General features: G+C 45.4%; 1 protein-coding gene across 2 annotated transcripts in view; it reads left to right on the plus strand.

The window, feature by feature from the left end:
* Positions 1 to 3,116: 3,116 nt before the first annotated feature.
* The window catches only part of LOC147418532 (methyl-CpG-binding domain-containing protein 2-like), a 28,877-nt gene continuing 12,762 nt past the window's right edge, over positions 3,117 to 19,231 (plus strand). The window contains exon 1 of one of the 2 annotated variants that reach the window (XM_086507430.1): positions 3,117 to 3,785. In XM_086507430.1, coding sequence (XP_086363556.1) covers positions 3,262 to 3,785 — 524 coding nt within the window. In that variant the 5' untranslated portion in view covers positions 3,117 to 3,261. The remainder of the gene's footprint in view (positions 3,786 to 19,231) is intronic. The other variant, XM_086507429.1, reaches the window with a different exon arrangement.

The following is a 19,231-nucleotide window of genomic DNA, read 5'->3' on the forward strand; positions in this document are numbered from 1 at the left end:
TCCAAGGCAAAACCAATTTATTCCACCTAGCTCAGGAAGGGGGGAGTTCCATGAAGCTTCTAGCTCCTCATGTAATACATCCATAGAGGTAAAAGCTTCTACACAGCCTCCATCTATAGTAATGGACCTCCATGAAGCTACAAAAGAATCCACACCTCCCAGTGTTCAAGAATCACCTGATGAACCACTTCAAGTTCGATCCTGGGAGAGTACCTTACTACCCTTGCAACTTGACGAGGCACCTAGGGTAATAGAAAACTAATGGCAAAAATCCTCACCTATTACCAACTGGAACAATTGGTTTCAAAGGGTGACGACATCATTTCAAACCGTATGATCTACCCAAGGAAGGGGGGAGTGTTTGTGGACATCCATCATTCACTTGCTTCCCTCTCAACCTTTCTCCCTGACCTCTTAATCTCCGATCTTAGGGAATGTATATATAAAGTCTTATACTCACAAAAACAAGATAAAAAAGTAAAAGAGCAAGAGCCATAACACAAATCATAAAAACAAATTATGCACAACTACACGACCCTTGTAATATTTGCACTCTAACCATCATCTATTTGCGTGTATAGATATGGCTAGTACGCTAGAGTCATCCACTCCTGCCTTGGGTGAGAGGTATCCTCGTTACTTTTCACAAATATTTCACATGGTCTTTCCAGTGCTTGCATGTGAATGGGATTTGATAGGTACGCTAGCATGTGAGAGGAATTTTGAGGAGTTAGAATGGCTATACGTCTCTTGACCACGTCTGATCCATACTTAGTAGAGAGCGTTTCTCCCATTGCACAAGCCTACCCTTTTGACCAAGATGACTATAGGCGTCTAGTGACCTTCTTAGTAAACATGGGCACCTATGATGAAGAAGAAAATTTACACGACTACACGGATGGCACATATGGTCTCATGGATGAATACTTTGTTTATCTTGACGACGAGGATAGGGGTTTAGCCTTAGGGTTTCCCCCCAACCTCTACAATATCCTATTCCCTTGACTCTCTAGGGGGAGTGCAAATAATTAGGTTAGGGTTCCTTATGTTTTTTGTTGTGTTCAATAAGTGTTGGTACCTTTTTCCACTAATGTGCCTCCTGGAGGTATTCCTTTTGTTTTCTAGTGTGTACATGAGCGTGTTGCTATTGGTAGGATTTGGACCTTCATGGAATCTTTATCTCAACTCACTCTTCAAATCAAGCGCGACCATCGACACAAACAGGTGTTTCTTGTCCATTAGCATTGCCCTTTATCTTTTTTGCATCTATGATTGTCTGCTTTAATTGTGATTGGTAGCCTAATATTCATCGCATTTGCTTAGTATCAAACATTTAATTCAATGTATTTTTTTGTCATAATCACTTGTCTAGGTTTAAAAATCAAGCAGTCCGACAAACTAGTTTGACCAAGTTAGGTGTTAGAAATCTTCTCTTAATACCATGGGGAATGCCTTCCTAATAATTAATGGTTACTTAGGTTCTTAATCTGATTTAGGCAGCATTGTGTGAAATGTACTAGGGCTTTCTAGTGGGCTTGACCCTATTGACCTTTAGCTTAAGTATTATAAAGGGAGTTTACTAGTGTGATGAGCCTGGGGAGGTGTATCAGTGTTATATGACCCCCCAAAGTTACAAAATTAAAATGTTGAAAATGAACAAACAAAAAATCAAAGTGCCACACTGTAAAATCTTAAGTTGGAAGAGAAATCTCAGCTTGATTTGGTACTTCACTCACATGTATTGCCTATGGTACTAGAGCCCTAGAGGTTCCCAGTATGGGCGCTTTTACTTGAAAAGCAAAAAACCCAAGGCATACAAAATAAGCATACACATCAAAATTGAATCACTGTGAAAAGACTTTGGGGGGTCAAAGAAAAAGTAATCAGTCAGGCGATGATTTCATGAGAAATTCCTTTTATGGTAGCTTAACTACAAGGTCTTCTAGATATAGCCTCTAGTCAGCCCTCGAACATGAATACTTGGCTCTCGCGATTAAACAACTTAATTGACCATAGAAAATTAAGAAGCTTACCCATGGTATTAATATTCGATCTCTAGTGCCTTTCGACCGTCAAATTAGCGACCCCAGACTTGTTTAATTTTTTACCTTTACATCTGTTTATGCATTTGATTACATTGCAATTTAATGTTCATTGCTGACAAATTGTTTGAAATTCTTTTACCAATCAATTTGTCTACCTAAAACTGCATATGCTTTTTAATCACTTATGAGAATGCAATTACTGTGCCAATGTTGTTTGATTTTGCAGTGACTGAAGAAGGCTAAGGAAATTCGTCTCAAATGCTCTTCCACATCGACGAACGAGCTTCAACTCAATAGCTTACGATGACGGAATCTACATCAGGAAGGGGGGCATGTTAACCCTCACAGCTCACGGACACCCCATCACCTACGACGGACGTGTATTATGTATTTGGTAGAGTCAGGTACCGGGCTTGTCGGACCAATAGGAAAAGGGTAAGAGTGATCGTCGATGAGAGACACACTCTAACTGGGACATTCAAGGGATTAGTTGGCTAAGCATGGGCGCCCAAGTGTGAATGGGGTGAGCTCATATAAAAGCCAACTAAACCTCAAATTCACTCATTCTCTCATTTGTGCAATAGAAGAGTGCTCTTGCTCCATCTCCATCTCCATCTTCTTCTTCTTCACCTCCTTGTGTGTGTGTGTATGTGAGAGAGAAAGAGAGGGAGAGTGTGTGTGCGATCGAGCATTACGAAGACACGACGACGGCGAAGCGGTTGAGCGCGGCACGACTACAGCTTCTTCTTCATCGCGGCGAAGAATCCACCACGAAGACGAGCGTAGAGCGGTGAGTGACACACCCTTTGCTCTCTTGAGCTTGCTAGATTAATCTTGTTGTGTACTTGGAACCATTTGTGGCTCGCACACGGTGTATCGACAAGTCCTTTGCTTCGACAGTGCGACAAGGAACGCACACATGCATGTACATTGATTTGTCTCATAAGCTGAGTCTTTTGAAGAGCTCCTTCTCCCCTCTCTCTCTCTCTCTCTCTCTCTCTCTCGGAAGGAAGCCTAGAAACAAAATTGTAATAATTGCTAAGACACAAAGTCACCACAGTCCTAGGCAGAATTTCCAATTTGTGGCCTCGCACCTCCAAGTTTCATTATGTGTAAAATTTTCCTCTTAATGAAAACTATGGCCCATGATCTTCGACAAGAGGAGCAGCAGAACGTCGCCCGCGTACGTGTACAATGAATTTAGTTGAATCTCTGCATGTTAATGTTCTGCAGTAGACCATATGAGTGCAAGAGCATGAAACAGTTGGCGCCCACTTCTGCATCATGTTCATCGTCCGCTCCCTTATCCTCCCAGCATGCCAAGATTACTCAGTGCCAAAGGAGTGCAGTTTTGGAACATAAGGAGCTTACGCACACACCCACAGCAAAGACCCAGCAGATTGATACAAGCAAGAGTCCTGATTCTTGCAATGACACTCCTCCTCGGATTTTGCCTACAATAAAGGCCTTCTCTGCGCAATGTTCTTCATGTCTCAAATGGAGGCTCATCCCTACAAAAGAGCTGTATGAAGAGATAAGGCAAACTGTGACAGAGAACCCGTTTGTTTGTAGCCGCGCCTCTTCGTGGCACGCGAATGCTTCTTGCAATGACCCATCAGATATGTCACAAGATGCCAGTCTGTTATGGGCTATCGACCAGCCGGACATTCCTTTGGCTCCAGCAGGATGGGAACGCTTGCTGTGCTTCAGAGGAGAGGGGTCAGGAAAGTTTGCAGATGTGTAAGTCTGTTCATCTCCTGGAGTGTTCTTCTGTTTGTCTTCTTAACAGGGAGCGCTCTCTTTTGTGCGGTGTTGCTGTGTCTTCACAATTGTTTGACACCCTTTGCAAGTGCTTGCAGCTTAATCAAGTTTGAGTCATGGCCAAATAGGTATGGCCTTACATGCAACTGATAGATTACATTTGCTGGTAGTTCAAGCCAGTTTGCTTGCTGGGAAGTTTTGGAAGCTTGCCTTTTCGGCAGTCGGTTCCAAAGTGTAGAAGGCCAGTGACCTACACTTCAGCAGACGACATGTGCCTTGATGGCAGCACTCAGCTTCCAGGCTATATCATGCTCTTGGCTCCAGTCCTGCATGAAGACGTCTGGAGTGGGTCACTCTGGTAGGCTCCCTCCCTGAATCAAATTTGCCATGCTGTCTGCCTCTATCTTGTAGTTGAGGACTGGGCAGACGAGCTCAACCATGCTGCTGCTCCCCAGTTATTTTGTAAAATAGCTTGCATGTGGCATAGAATCTTGAGCCATATTTCTGCACATACGAGTAGTCTCAGAGGAAAATGCCTTCGAGACCCATTAATGTCACACCCTATGCTGTTGCAGAATAACTACCAACCACCATTCAGTGTGAGCTACCAATCATTCACATCATGATCGGCAGCTGTCCCAGAAGTGAGTCCACAGTGGACAGCTGCTGCTGCCACAATTGCTCCACTACAGCCTAGATGCTGTGCTGGTGTGTTGTCAAAATGCCTGGTATGGTGCACATCATTTTGCATACATGACGAAGGTATAGCAAGACGAACAATCCAGTTCTTTTAAAGAGGCTGTAGGAACTTTTAAATAGGGTTAGTTATTGATGAGCGAATGGTAGCCCTTACTGTAAGAAATACATTGGAATTGACCTCTTTGCCTGAAGGAGCTATTTCTGTTGGTTGTAGCTTGCCATCAAGGCAAGGTTGATGGTTCAAAAGTAGGTTAAAAGTGTAGACTAGTTGGATGATTTGGTTGGGACAAGAGACATCACAAATTCTTGATGATGTGTGCGCGCTGTAAAATCTGCACCAAGCTTGCATGAACTCAAAGCATGTATCACTGCAACCCTTTTTGAGTTCAGGAGAAGACAACTTTGCTACCACATGGCCATCTTGTATCAACTTAGCTCCCAAACTCCTACTACATGCATGTAAGGTGCAGCGGAAGTGAATGTTGAACTTTGCTCAAGATGAGTGCTTTGAACTGTGCTCAAGGTTCCTTTTACTTAGGGAAGGAGAGCCTTCTGTTCTCTAAGGAGAGAGTGCAATGGACATAAACAAAGTGAATGGACACTGTGCGTGAAGGTGTTGAGACTGAGAGATAGTGAGAGAAGAGAATACGACACCAGAATGTTGTCAAACCCTCCTCCGAAGGCCCCACTCTCTATGGTGAGAGCGGTCTACTTATTGTTGCACAAATCTCTACAATGCTTGGACTTGCCGACGATGTCGACGACGATGAGGACGACCTTGAGACGGGCTGAAATCTGGAAATGCTAAGGGCTGGAATATGCAAACCTTTATCTGCTAAATTCTGACTCTATGTCGGTGACGATGTCGATGGTGACGATGTGACGACGACGCAGTGAAAACGCAGATGCTGAAATCTGCGTTTTCCGGGCTGAAATTGTAAACCTCGCGGGATCTGACCATGCGGCGAGGATCTGCTGCGAGAAGGTGAGATCTACGAGGTTCGGGGGGTCGTTCTGCTATGCCTAAGTGCTGAAAACTGAAAACGCTGATGCTTCTAACTGTTTTGTCGCGAAGGATCTGCAAAACGCTAGGATGGTATACTGATCCAAAAACGCTAGGGCTGAAAATGGGTCCTGCTGCAAAAACACTGTGAATTTGCTAACGCTAGGGCTGATCTACTGTGTCTTGTGATCGCCGGGGCAGCTCTGCAATCGAAAAACGCCAAGGCTGATCTGGGAAGGAAAACGTTAGGTGTCACAAGACGGGCACCACGTGCTAATAGAAAAGAACAGAATGAACAGACTTTTAGTACTTCAATAACAATTGAAATGAAAGAGAGAGACGAGACATGACACGGAGTGGCGGAATTCCACCCCAGAGAGTATTGGCCCCAAATCTTGGCGTCCCTTTCAGTATTTCTTTATACTGCATCAACACAGTACAAGCCGGTACTTTAGACTCTGCACCTTCTCCAGGATGCATGCCAGAGAATGAGCCCTAACCTCATATTTAAAGGCCCTTGGCCTAAAAAGCAGTTCACATGAAAAGCCTTCAAAACTCAAAAGCTTCTGGTCCAAAAAGCAATGCCAAAAGCTGCCAGCGTAATTTATGGAAATGCGTACAGCATGCCACGTCATCAGCCAACGCAAAACGCGGAATTCCGTACAACATGCCATGTCATCATGTCAGTGCAATTATCAGAAATTTGCCACGTCATCAGTTTTTGTGTGTGCGGGTCTTGCTTTATTTTAATCCTTTGTGTCACTTGGGGCCCCATCGGACGGGGTCCCCATAAGCTGGGAGGACTTCTTCTGTTACTTGTTCTTCTTAGGGTTTAGGCCCCTCGGCCGGCATCTGTAAGTTGGCTCCATTCTTTAGGCTTTGACACGTCAGCAGTTTGTTACACTAGGCTCTACTGTTGGGCAAAAACGCTAGGTTGGGGGTCCTGCTGAGAAGGTGCCTGTTGAACCGAAGCTCCTGTTGCCTCTTTTGCCAGAAAATGCTAGCGCTACGTTTCCTTATATACAAACTTATGAAATTTGCCCTACCTAGTTCCCAACAAAAGTTACTTAATAATAAGTGAAAAATGTCAAAAATAGGGAAAATAGGTTTTATGCACTGGAAACTGCTCCTGATGGATTCTGATGGTAATGCTGATGATCATGCTGTGTGCAACCAGAGGATATGCATCTACTCTTAAGTGTTTGGACATGCACGGTCTGCGAACAGACTCACAAAAGTGCCAGATCACTTCCTATTCTAGACCGACTTGACTGAATTGAACCCTGGTCATGCTATAGCTTGTCCACGGACACATAGGGTTGGATGTGTCACGTGACATCCCCTCCTTTTCAAAGTGATGTACTGGTACCGAACTGTATGGCGTCGAGGGAAGGACTCTTCGCCGGCCCACTCTGGTGCGTGGGTCATGCGATACTTGAACTTCCTAAAGGTCTGCAACGCTTGCTTCTTTGGGCCGTGCCGAAAGCGACGGGCTTCTGTAGCTCCTTCAATGCTTCAACTGTCACAAACGGGAGCCCACACGAATAATCAACAAGATGACAATAAATAATCTTTCAACTAAACAGAGTTGAAAGAGAAGTTCGACACAGTATTTGGGACCAAGAAGATGGGCTGGTCCCCCCCCTTAAAGAGAATTCTTTATTAGGGAGAATCTTTTTACAAGCACAAGAACCGGAGAAAACCCCTCCGTTCTAAATCTTTGACTCGATGGTCGTTCCTTCCCGTAAGGGAAATCCGAGAGACGAGCTCTCAATCCTTTTTCCATTTGTACTCGCAGTCGAGACTCCGCAGACAATTTCCGAATTCCGTTCCCGGAATTCCCAAGCGTAGGCCGAAGCCTTCTCGCTTCTCCTTCGCGACGATGAAGTACTTGCAAACACAAACACAAACACAAACACGCGACAACAATTCGTATGGCGAATCCACAATAGATACCTGTCGCTCTTGTGCGAGAAAACCGACTTCCGTGCTTCGTAGTCTTGCGATCTCTTGCGTTATCTGGCGGCAGAGTCTTCTCTTGCTGACGTTGGTAACTCCTCTTTCAGTGAGGGCATGTGGTGCTTTTATAGCTCCTTGGCCATGGCACGAATAGCTGCTCGCGTAGAGATCGTGGCCGTTTTTTTTTTTTTTTTTTTTTTTTTTTTTTTTTCCGTTCCACCCGAAATAGGGAGAGAGAATTCGCTAGTTGGTTTTGTTGCTTTATTTTCTAAGTGGCTGCCCACTTATTAAGTGGACGGCCGACATTTTTTAAAATTGGTATGAACCTTTCCAAAAACTCAATAAAACCTTATAAGTTTAAAACAATGCTTTTCACAACACTTCCCAGGCGTCCCTGGATGCAACCGCGTGCACAAATGCAATGCAGACATAGATTCCTCGCGGGAAAGCGTCTGATCTTCCTAGAAAACTCGTTAAAATATTCCGCTTTCTAAGAAAAGCTTCTCAGAACCCATCTTTATTCTTGTGCTTGTGTCTTTACGCGTATTCCTCTTTCTAGTTCGGATTCCCTCTCGACCATGGATATCCCCTTTCTGATGCACCCGTCACCCACCTTGTGACGCATCAGGAATACCCATCACCTAGTCCTTTTCTACCGAACTTAAGGTACAATCCCCTTCACGATGCTCTATGTCACCATCCTATGACGCATCTGAGATGTCCGTTCCCGGATGGTCGGATACATCTTACTGATGCTCCCTGTCACCCATCCGTTGTGACGCATCAGAAGTACCCGTTCGTGGTGGCCTTATAGATATTCCCTTTCACAGTGCTCAAAGGATTACTTTGAATGACGCACTAGGGATACTCTGTACTCGGATGTCTCCAATGAGGAAAACCCTCTCACTTAAAATTTCAAATAATTCATTTAGAATTATTTTTCCTTGGTGTTCGAAGCGAGAAAACCCTCTCACTTATAAATCCAATAATTCATTTAGAATTATTTTTATGTCAGATAAAGTCAATTTAGCAACATCAACTTTGTCTATGGACGTAGGTCCATCTTCTTCAAGAATCTCCAAGGCTGAAAATTCTTGAAACCACTTCCAACACAAAAACATATCCATTCCATGTAAAGTGACTGGAAAAAATCTCGTCTTCCTCAAAGACTGTGCATGCAATGTAGATGAACAAATAGACGGAGTGCCAAACCGTTCACCACACACACACAAACAATGAGATCGAATCTTGTCTTGCTGATCTAAATTAATCAATTGTGGCAATTCACAACGGAAATGCCTATGCTTGATGCTCAATCTTTCTTGTGCTCTTTCTACGACTGTGTCGTGCCAAGGAAGAGACATGGAATGTAACTTCCTTGAATGCATACTTTTCAGCTTTTCATGAGAAATCCGCATACATCCGTGCTCATTCATGAGTGAATCGTGCTCAACGTACAATATGGCATGCCTTTGGAAAGGGATCACATAAAGACGCTGACTAAAATACAGGAAACGATCACGAATGAAACACTCGAACAATGCCTGTTGACTAATCATACGAACACAGAATACTTCCTGTGGGGGTTCTTTGGACCTAGGCTCGAGAGCCAAGATCGGTTCTTCGTGTTTGGTCGAATCTTTCTGTGGGGGTTCTGTGGACCTCGACTCGAGAGCCAAGATTGGTTCTTCGTGATTGATCAAATCTGCAATGAGGTTAGCTTCACTAGAGAAAGTATCAACTAACACATCATCCATGTAAACAATCACATCAGCTTCATGCAAATCATCATGCTTGTGAGAAATCACATCTTGCTCATCATGCAAATCATTATCCTTGTTATTGTCATTCACATCATCATGTTCTCTAACACAGATTGCAATCTAAAGAAAGAACCTCAAGAATCCAAGAATCCAAGAACCACAAGAACCCAAGTTCCTCGTGAACTTAAGAACCCAAGACTTAAGTGTATGGTCATCACCCGAAGTGGAATGGATACTTCGCATGGAGGTGATGAGCATGGAATTGGCGAAGAAGAATTTTCCCCACCAGTAGGTTTTTCCGACCCTCCCCCCGCCCCATCTACGCCAAGGATTGCACCAAATCCTATGGAGGCTTTGGTCAAGACGATGATGGACATGATGTTAAAACAAGAAGCGCAACGCGCTGCCTTGGAGCGCGAGCGCGAAGAAAGAAAGGCAATCTTGGATCGCGAGCGCGAAGAAAGAAAAGCAGAATTGGATCGCGAGCGCAAAGAACGAAAGGCCGACTTGGAGCGTGAGCGTGAGTAAGTGCGCTTGGTGGCCGAAGAAAAAAGGGTAGCCTTGGAGCGTGAGCTTGAGCAAGCGCGCTTGGGGGCCGAAGAAAGAAAGGTTACGGCCGAAGAAAGAAAGGCAGGTATTGAGCTTGAGCATGAGCAAACACGCGGAGCCCATCGAGTGGCAGCCGAAGACAGACGAGCGGCCTTGGAGTTAGAGCGTGAGGTGCACCGAGACCAACGCATGCAAGAGTTGGTCCTACAGGTACTCACCTCGAAACCCGAGCCGGCCAAAGATGTTGGTGGTTTATCAAGTGGCGCAAACCGAGATTCGGACTCCAACAACCTCGTCACCGAGAAGTTGACATTTAGTAAGTATGATGGTAAGATGGATGCTACTATTATTCATTCTTGGTTGCATCAATTTAATGCTTACTTTGCGACAACTAAGAAGACAGGAAATAGCAAGGTTTTAACGGTAGCCATGTACCTTGCCGATGATGCCATTAATTACCACACATGGCAAGAGGCACAGTTGACCGCGCACCTAGAGGCAGCCGACAAAGACGCGCCCCTTTCCTTCAATTGGGCCGACTTCCAAGACAAGCTCAAGGCGCAGTTTATGCCACCCCAATACCTAGCACGGTTGAAGGACGATTGGTGCAGCCTCAAGCAAAATGGTATGTCAGTCATGTCTTTTTCTAATCGTGTTTTGCAGCTCTGTGTTCACTTTGTTTGTGTCCATTGCACTCTCTTACTAAGGGAACGGAAGACTCTCCCTTCCGTAAGTAAAAGGAATCCTTGAGCACAGTTCAGAGCACTCATCTTGAGCAAAGTTCAACATTCACTTCCGCTGCACCTTACATTGGTATCAGAGCTTTGGCAGTGTTCTGTATCACTCAAGGAAAGAACCACAAGAACCACAATCTTTTTTGCTTGTTGAGGTCGCATGAACCCAAGTTCACTTGCGCGTGTCGATTCCTAATTGTGTTTTTGAAGAGTGACAAGAAACTCAAGAAAGAAGGGCTTGTACAGCCTCCCCTTGTGCCTCTTTTCACTCATTGAGAGCGAACCGTGATGTCACGTGACACATCCCAACCCTATGTGTCCGTGGACAAGCTACACCACAACAAGGTTCAGTCAGTTTAGTCAAGTCTAGATTAGCAGTGATCTGGCACTTTGTGAGTCTATTCGTAGACCGTGCATGCCCAGTCACTTAGCATAGATGCATATCCTCTGGTTGCACACAGCATGATCATCGAAATTCCCATCAGAATCCATTAGCATCAATTAGGGGAATTTTCCAGTGCATTTAGCCTATTTTCCTATTTATTGGGATTTTCACTTATTATTTTTAAGTGACTTTCCAACAAAAGTAGGTAGGGCAATTTTGCTAAGTTAATATATAAGCAAACCCAAGTTCACACTTTCTGGCAGAAGAGGCAGGAGGAGCTTCCCTCTCAACAGGCAACTTCTCAACAGTACCCCCCCCCCCCCCCCCCCCCCCCCCCCCCCCCCCCCCCCCCCCCTCCCCAGCAGTAGATCCTCGCCATCCTCCCACTTCCCTTGGCGTTTTCCATCTCCAGTAGCCATCGCCATAGACCTCCAAATGCTTGGCGTTTTTCAGCCCTTACCGGCAGCAGCATCAAGTCATCACTAACGCTAGCCACCCTTGATCACCCTCAGCGATTTCAGCCTCAAGCACATCCAGCCCTGGCGTTTTAATAACGCTAGACAGTCAGCCATCTCTGCGTTTTTCTCAGCGTTTTCCAGCATTGAGGAAGCGGCAGCAACCAGTGTTTCCAGCCCTCGACAGGGACATGAAAACGCAGCCAGAACAAGGCAGAAGGTCAGCGTTTTTTATTCAGCCATAAGCCCCGACACAACAGTCATTTTCAGCCAGTAAAGCAACAAGAAAAACAGTCATTTCAGCCCCGAAACAGTCCAAGAATTTCAGCCTAAAGAAGATCACAGATTCAGCCATCGAGTTGTCGTCGTCATCGCCGTCGTCGTCATCGGCATAGTCCCATTGCATCAGTCCATTGCATACGCATTGCACACCTTCGTGCAATCAAGTAGACCACTCTCGCCGACGAGAGTGGGGCCTTCGGAGGAGGGTTTTACAACCTCTTGGGTGTCGTATCTCTTCTCTCTCCTTCTCTCAGTCTCATTCACTTGCACGCACAATATCCACTCACTTTGTTCGTGACCACAACACTCTACAAGACGGAAAGCTCTATCTTTCCCTAAGAACTAAAAGGAACCTTGAGCAATAAAGATCACTAATCTTGAGAAAATACAACATTCATTCTGCTGCACCTTACATTGGTATCAGAGCTTTGGAAGTGTTCTGCATTACTCAAGGAAAGAACCACAAGAATTTTTTTTGCTTGTTGCGGTCGCACGAACCCAAGTTCGCTTGGGCGTGGCGATTCCTAATCGTGTTTTGTTGAAGAATCCCAAGAAAGAAGGGCTTGTCCAGCCTCCCCTTGTGTCTCTTTTCACTCATTGAGAGCGGACCGTGCACTTAGCGGCCGGCCAATCGACGTGAGGTGGGAAAAAGCAACCTTGGTGTGAGCACAAGGCCGCCACGGGGTGCGCCCGCAGAAAAGAGTAGAACTCGGGTGAAGAGAAGATCCTTCTCAACTCGATTTGCAAGCGAAAGAAAACCTCAAGAACCCCAAGAACCCAAGACCCTCAAGACTCAAGAACCTCAAGAACCCAATATTCTCACGAATCAAGGACCTCAAGAACCTCAAGACCCTCAAGAACCCAAGTTCCTCGCGAGCTAAAGACCCCAAGCTCATAGTGCATGGTCGTCACCCTAAGCGGCATGGATACTTCGCATTCACGTGATGAGCATGAGAGAGGCGACGAAGGATTTTCCTCACCAGGAGATTTTTCCAACCCTCCCCCTTCGCCATCTACGCCAGACCCTATGGAGGCAATGATGAAGGAGATGATGGCCATGATGGATAGAGAGGAAGACAAGCGCCTTGCCTTAGAACGCGAGCGCGACGCAAGAAAAGAAAGAGAAGAACCAAGGAAGGAAGAAGCGGCAGCACGAAACGCAGCATTGGAGGCCGATCGTGCCGCTCATAGATTGGCCTTGGAGGCCGAGCGTGAGGCTCGACGAGAGCTACACACTCAAGAATTGATTGCCCAAGTCCTAGCCTCGAAGACCGAACCACCCAAAGATCGTGGAAGTTCGTTAGGTGGCGCCAGCCACGACGCGGATTCCAACCATCCAGTTACAGAAAAGTTGATTTTCAGTAAGTATGACGGTAAGATGGATGCTACAGTTATTCATTCTTGGTTGCATCAATTTAATGCTTATTTTGCGACAATTAAGAAGACAAGCAATAACAAAGTTTTGACGGTAGCTATGTACCTTGCCGGTGATGCCATTAATTGGTACCACGCATGGCAAGAGGCACAGCTAGCCGCGCACCTAGAGGCAGCCGACGATTTCACGCCCCTCTCTTTTAGTTGGCCTGATTTCCAAGACAAGCTCAAGGCGCAGTTTATGCCACCTCAGTACCTCGCACGGTTGAAAGACGATTGGCGCGCTCTCAAGCAAAATGGTATGCCGGTTATGTCTTTTTCTAATCGTGTTTTGCAGCTAGGTACCCAATTACGCATGTCGGATGATGAGCGCAAAGAGGCTTTTCTCTTTGGATCGGACGAGTATATCAAGTACGATGTCGAGGTATTCGATCCAATCGATCTCAACAAGGCGGTAGCGATTGCTCTCGCACAGGAGATGAAGCACAACAAGGGAAAGCCTAAGGAGAACAAGACTTCCACAAGTACCTCGCAGACTTCTCAGAACCCTTAGAACGGTAAGAATGGTAAGAATGATAACTCTTCTAACCAATCTTCCAACAGTATCTCATCAACGAATTCTTCCAATGAATCTAAGGGTAAGGCTAACACAATTGCTAAACCTAAGCTTACTCCAGATGAAAAGGTAGCACAAGGAATTGTAGGAGGTTACATCACTTCGGAAGAATAAAGCACTTATTTTAAGGAAGGTCGTTGTTTTCATTGTCACATTAAGGGTCACATAAAAAGAACATGTCCTAAGCTTGAATCGAATGAATCTAAAGAACCCACAACACCCACTACATTTGTCAATGCAATGAATGATAACGCGTTTGTGCCCACAGTTTCTCAGGACCCTCCCATTGATGATTCTCTCATTAAATGTTATGGTCGTACGTCGGGGCACCGTTTTGTCATATTGTTTGACCCAGGTAGTATGCATGATGTGATCAATTCTTCTCTTGTTGAGAGAGCCCGCTTCGAAGTTAATCCGAGATCTTCTATCGAGGTCTCTAGCTTTCGTCCTGGTATGGACGCTCTCATCACCGAGGAATGCCTTGATGTGTTGTTTGCAATTCAACAGACTGCCTTCACTAGAAGATTTGTTGTTTCTCCTCTCTCAGGATGTAATATGATTTTGGGTATTCGATGGTTTCGTGATAATGATGCTCTCATGAAATTTAAGGCTAACACTATAACTATTAATGCCGACAGTGATTCTCCTATCGTCTTTCATGGAGAGGACATTGCTCCTTCTCCATCTCTCATTGCTACTATGCAGGACAAGGTTGAAAGGTTTCGGGATAAGGAGATTCTCTCAAATCTCTTTTTCTCCATAGCATGACACACATAACTTGCATGATTATGAGAAGCATGATGATTTGAATGCTAATGATTTGCATGATGATTTGGATGAAAAAGACAAGCATGATGAATTGCATGAAGACGATGTGATTGTTCACAAGGATGATGTGTTAGTGGATGCTTTTCCTCGCGAAGCTAACCTTGTTGTAGAGTCGATCAACCACGCAGAACCGATCTTGGCTTTCGAGTCGAGGTCCAAAGAACCCCCACAAGAAGATTCGATAAGAGCCCGAAGAAGCGATCTTGGCTCTCGAGCTTTGGTCCAAGGAACCATCACAAGAAGTATTATGTGTTCGCATGATTGATACGCACGCATTGTTCGAGTGTTTCATTCGTGAAGGTTTCCTGCATTTAGCCATGGAGATTCTTGAAGAAGAAAGAAGCAGGATACTCGACAAAAGTTGAAGCAAGGAAGGAGCCACAGAAGACTTTGTGTCGCTTTCGACGCGGCCCAAAGAAGCAAGCGTTGCAGACCTTTATGAAGTTCAAGTACCGCACGACCCACACATCAGAGTGGGCCGGCAAAGAGTCCCTTCTAGGATTCCAGATGCTATTGGCGATCTCCCTCGACGGCATACAGTTCGGTACCAGTACCTCACTTTGAAAAGGAGGGGATGTCACGTGACACATCCCAACCCTATGTGTCCGTGGACAAGCTACACCACAGCAGGGTTCAGTCAGTTCAGTCAAGTCTAGATTAACAGTGATCTGGCACTTTGTGAGTCTATTCGTAGACCGTGCATGCCCAGTCACTACTAGCATAGATGCATATCCTCTGGTTGCACACAGCATGATCATCGGAATTCCCATCAGAATCCATTAGCATCAGTTAGGGGAATTTTCCAATGCATTTAGCCTATTTTCCTATTTATTGGGATTTTGACTTATTATTTTTAAGTGACTTTCCAATAAAAGTAGGTAGGGTAATTTTGCTAAGTTAATATATAAGCAAACCCAAGTTCACACTTTCTGGCAGAAGAGGCAGCAGGAGCTTCCCTCTCAACAGGCAACTTCTCAACAGTACCCCCCCCCCCCTCCCCAGCAGTAGATCCTCGCCATCCTCCCACTTCCCTTGGCGTTTTCCATCTCCAGTAGCCATCGCCATAGACCTCCAAATGCTTGGCGTTTTTCAGCCCTTACCGGCAGCAACATCAAGTCATCGCTAACGCTAACCACCCTTGATCACCCTCAGCGATTTCAGCCTCAAGCACATCTAGCCTTGGCGTTTTACTAACGCTAAACAGTCAGCCATCTCAGCGTTTTCCAGCATTGAGGAAGCGGCAGCAACCAATGTTTCCAGCCCTTTACAGGGACATAAAAACGCAGCCAGAACACGGCAGAAGGTCAGCGTTTTTTATTCAGCCCTAAGCCCCGACACAACAGTCATTTTCAGCCAGTAAAGCAACAAGAAAAACAGTCATTTCAGCCCCGAAACAGTTCAAGAATCAGCCTTAAGAAGATCATAGATTCAGCCATCGAGTCGTCGTCGTCATCGCCGTTGTCATCATCGGCATAGTCCCATTGCATCAGTCCATTGCATACGCATTGTACACCTTCGTGCAATCAATCAGACCACTCTCGCCGACGAGAGTGGGGCCTTCGGAGGAGGGTTTTACAACTTCTCGGGTGTCGTATCTCTTCTCTCTCCTTCTCCCAGTCTCATTCACTTGCATGCACAATATCCACTCACTTTGTTCGTGACCACAACACTCTACAAGACGGAAAGCTCTATCTTTCCCTAAGAACTAAAAGGAACCTTGAGCAATAAAGATCACTAATCTTGAGAAAATACAACATTCATTCCGCTGCACCTTACATCTCTTCACCCGAGTTCTGCTCTTTTCCACAGGCGCACCCCTTGGTGGCCTTGCGCTCACACCAAGGTTGCTTTTTCCCACCTCATGTCAATTGGCCGGCCACTAAGTGCACGTGTAAGGTGCAGCGGAATGAATGTTGTATTTTCTCAAGATTAGTGATCTTTATTGCTCAAGGTTCCTTTTAGTTCTTAGGGAAGGAGAGAGCCTTCCATCTTGTAGAGTGCTGTGATCACGAACAAAGTGAGTGGATATTGTGCGTGCAAGTGGATGAGACTGAGAGAAGGAGAAAGAAGAGATACGACACCCGAGAGGTTGTAAAACCCTCCTCCGAAGGCCCCACTCTCGTCGGCGAGCGTGGTCTACTTTGATTGCACAAAGGTGTACAATGCGAATGCAATGGCTGATGCAACTTGGACTATGCCGACGACGACGACGGTGATGACGACAACGACTTAATGGTTGAAATATGGGATCTTCTAATCGCTGAATTTCATGGCTGTTTTGTTGGCTGAAAATGACTGTTTTGGCTGCGTTTTCTTGGGCTAAAGATGGGGGGACTTCTGCAACCAATCTGGGTCGGTTCTGCTACGATTCATCTGCTGAAAACTTGCGTTTTTCAAAGCTGAATTTGCTGATAAAAAACGCTGAACTGTGGCACCTTTTTGGCTGCGTTTTTGGGTTGTCTGTACCTGCTGAAAACGCTGATATCTGCAGCTTCCTCAATGCTGAAAAACGCTGCAAAAACGCTAAGCTGGCTGATTTGCTAACGATCTCAAAACGCAAGTGATGGGGGCTGCCTGTGGGGGACACAACCACCAGGACAAGGAGGTTGTGGGCGATGGCTTTCTGTAGGGGAAAACGCCAAGGGAAGTGGGAGGATGGCGAGGGAATCTGCTGTGGGTGCTAAGGGGGGGTATTGCTGAGAAGTTGCCTGTTGAGCGGGAAGCTCCTGCTGCCTCTTCTGCCAGAAAGTGCTAACTTGGGTTTGCTTATATATTAACTTAGCAAAATTGCCCTACCTACTTTTGTTGGAAAGTCACTTAAAAATAATAAGTGAAAATAACCAAAAAAAAGGATAACAGGCTAAATGCTTTGGAAAATTCCCCTAACCGATGCTAATGGATTCTGATGGGAATTCTGATGATCATGCTGTGATCAACCGGAGAATATGCATCTATGCTAAGTGACTGCATATGCACGGTCTACGAATAGACTCACAAAAGTGCCAGATCACTGCTAATCTAGACTTGACTGGACTGACTGAACCCTGCTGTGGTGTAGCTTGTCCACGGACACATAGGGTTGGGATGTGTCACGTGACATCCCCTCCTTTTCAAAGTGAGATACTGGTACCGAACTGTATGGCGTCGAGGGAGATCGCCAACAGCATCTGGAATCCTGGAAGGGACTCTTCGCCGGCCCACTCTGAGGTGTGGGTCGTGCGGTACTTGAACTTCATAAAGGTCTGCAACGCTTGCTTCTTTGGGCCGCGCCGAAAGCGACACAAAGTCGTTTGAATCTCCTTTCTTGCGTCAACTTCGTCTAGAGACCTGCTTCCTTCGTCTTCAAGAATCTCCATGGCTGAAAATTCGTGAAACCATCTCCAACACAAAACCATGAACATACCCATTCCATGTAAAGTGAAGGAAAAATTTCTTGTCTTCTCTAAAGACTGTGTATGCAATGTAGATCAACATAGAGACGGAGTGACAACCCGTTCATCAAACACATGCAAACAATGCGATCGAATCTTTTCTGTTTGATCGAAATCAATCAACTGTGGCAAATCACAATGGAAATGCCTATGCTTGGTGCTCATACTTTCATGTGCTCTTTCGGAAACCGTGTCATGCCAAGGAAGAGACAGAATGTGACTTCCTTACATACAAACTTTTCAACTTTTCATGAACAATCCGCATACATTCGTGCTCATCCATGAGAGAAACGTGCTCAACATACAATATGTCATGCTTAGGAAAAGGGATCACATAACGATGCTGACTAAAATACAGGAAACCGTCACGAATGAAACACTCGAACAATGCGTGTGTATCAGTCATGCGAACACACAACACTTCCTGTGAGGGTTCTTTGGACCAAGGCTCGAGAGCCAAGATCGGTTCGTCCTGAATGATCAAATTGTCCTATGGGGGTTCTTTGGACCTCGACTCGAAAGCCAAGATCAGATCTTTGTGACTGCTTGAATCTACAACGAGGTTAGCTTCGCTAGAAAAAGCATCCACTAACACATCATCCTTGTGAACAATCACATCATCTTGCTGCAATTAATCATGCTTGTGAGAAATCACATCTTGATCATGCAAACCATCATGCTTGTCATTGTTATCCAAATCATCATGCAAATCATTGGCATCCAAATCATCATGCTTATCATTGTCATTCAAATCATCATGCAAATCATTGTCAATCAAATCATCATCATGCTTCACACAATCATGCAAATCCCGTGCGTCTTGCTTTGGAGAAGAAGAGACTGAGAGAGTCTCCTTTTCCCGAATCTCTTGCATCGGTGCCTGCACTTGAGAAAAGAGTCGCAACATCTCTTGCAGTCGTGCTTTGTTCTCGCGATAAAATTATGCTTGTCTTGCTTGGTTCTCTGCTTGTCTGCGTTCCATTTCTGCTTTTCTTTCTTTGAATTCATGATCCAATTTGGCTTGTCGTTCTTTGGCTTCCAAGCGTGCTTGCTCACGCTCACGCGCTATGGCTGCCATTCTTGTGGCATTTCTTGCTTTGCGTTGTAAACTCTGTTCCATAAACAACAATTCCAACTCCTCCATTGGAGTTAATGCAATCGGTGTCGTAGATGGGGAAGGGTCAGAAAAACCTCCTGGTGGGGAAAATTCTTCTTCGCCTCTCTCATGCTCATCACCTCGAACTGAAGTATCCATTTCGCTTTGAGTGATGACCAATCTGCAATCGTGGGTTCTTGTGGGTTCTTGGGGTCTTGGGTTCTTAAGTCCACGAGGAACTTGGGTTCTTG

Source organism: Adiantum capillus-veneris, chromosome 30, assembly GCF_014529385.1.
Source record: "Adiantum capillus-veneris isolate H3 chromosome 30, ASM1452938v2, whole genome shotgun sequence".
Lineage (NCBI taxonomy): Eukaryota > Viridiplantae > Streptophyta > Polypodiopsida > Polypodiales > Pteridaceae > Adiantum > Adiantum capillus-veneris.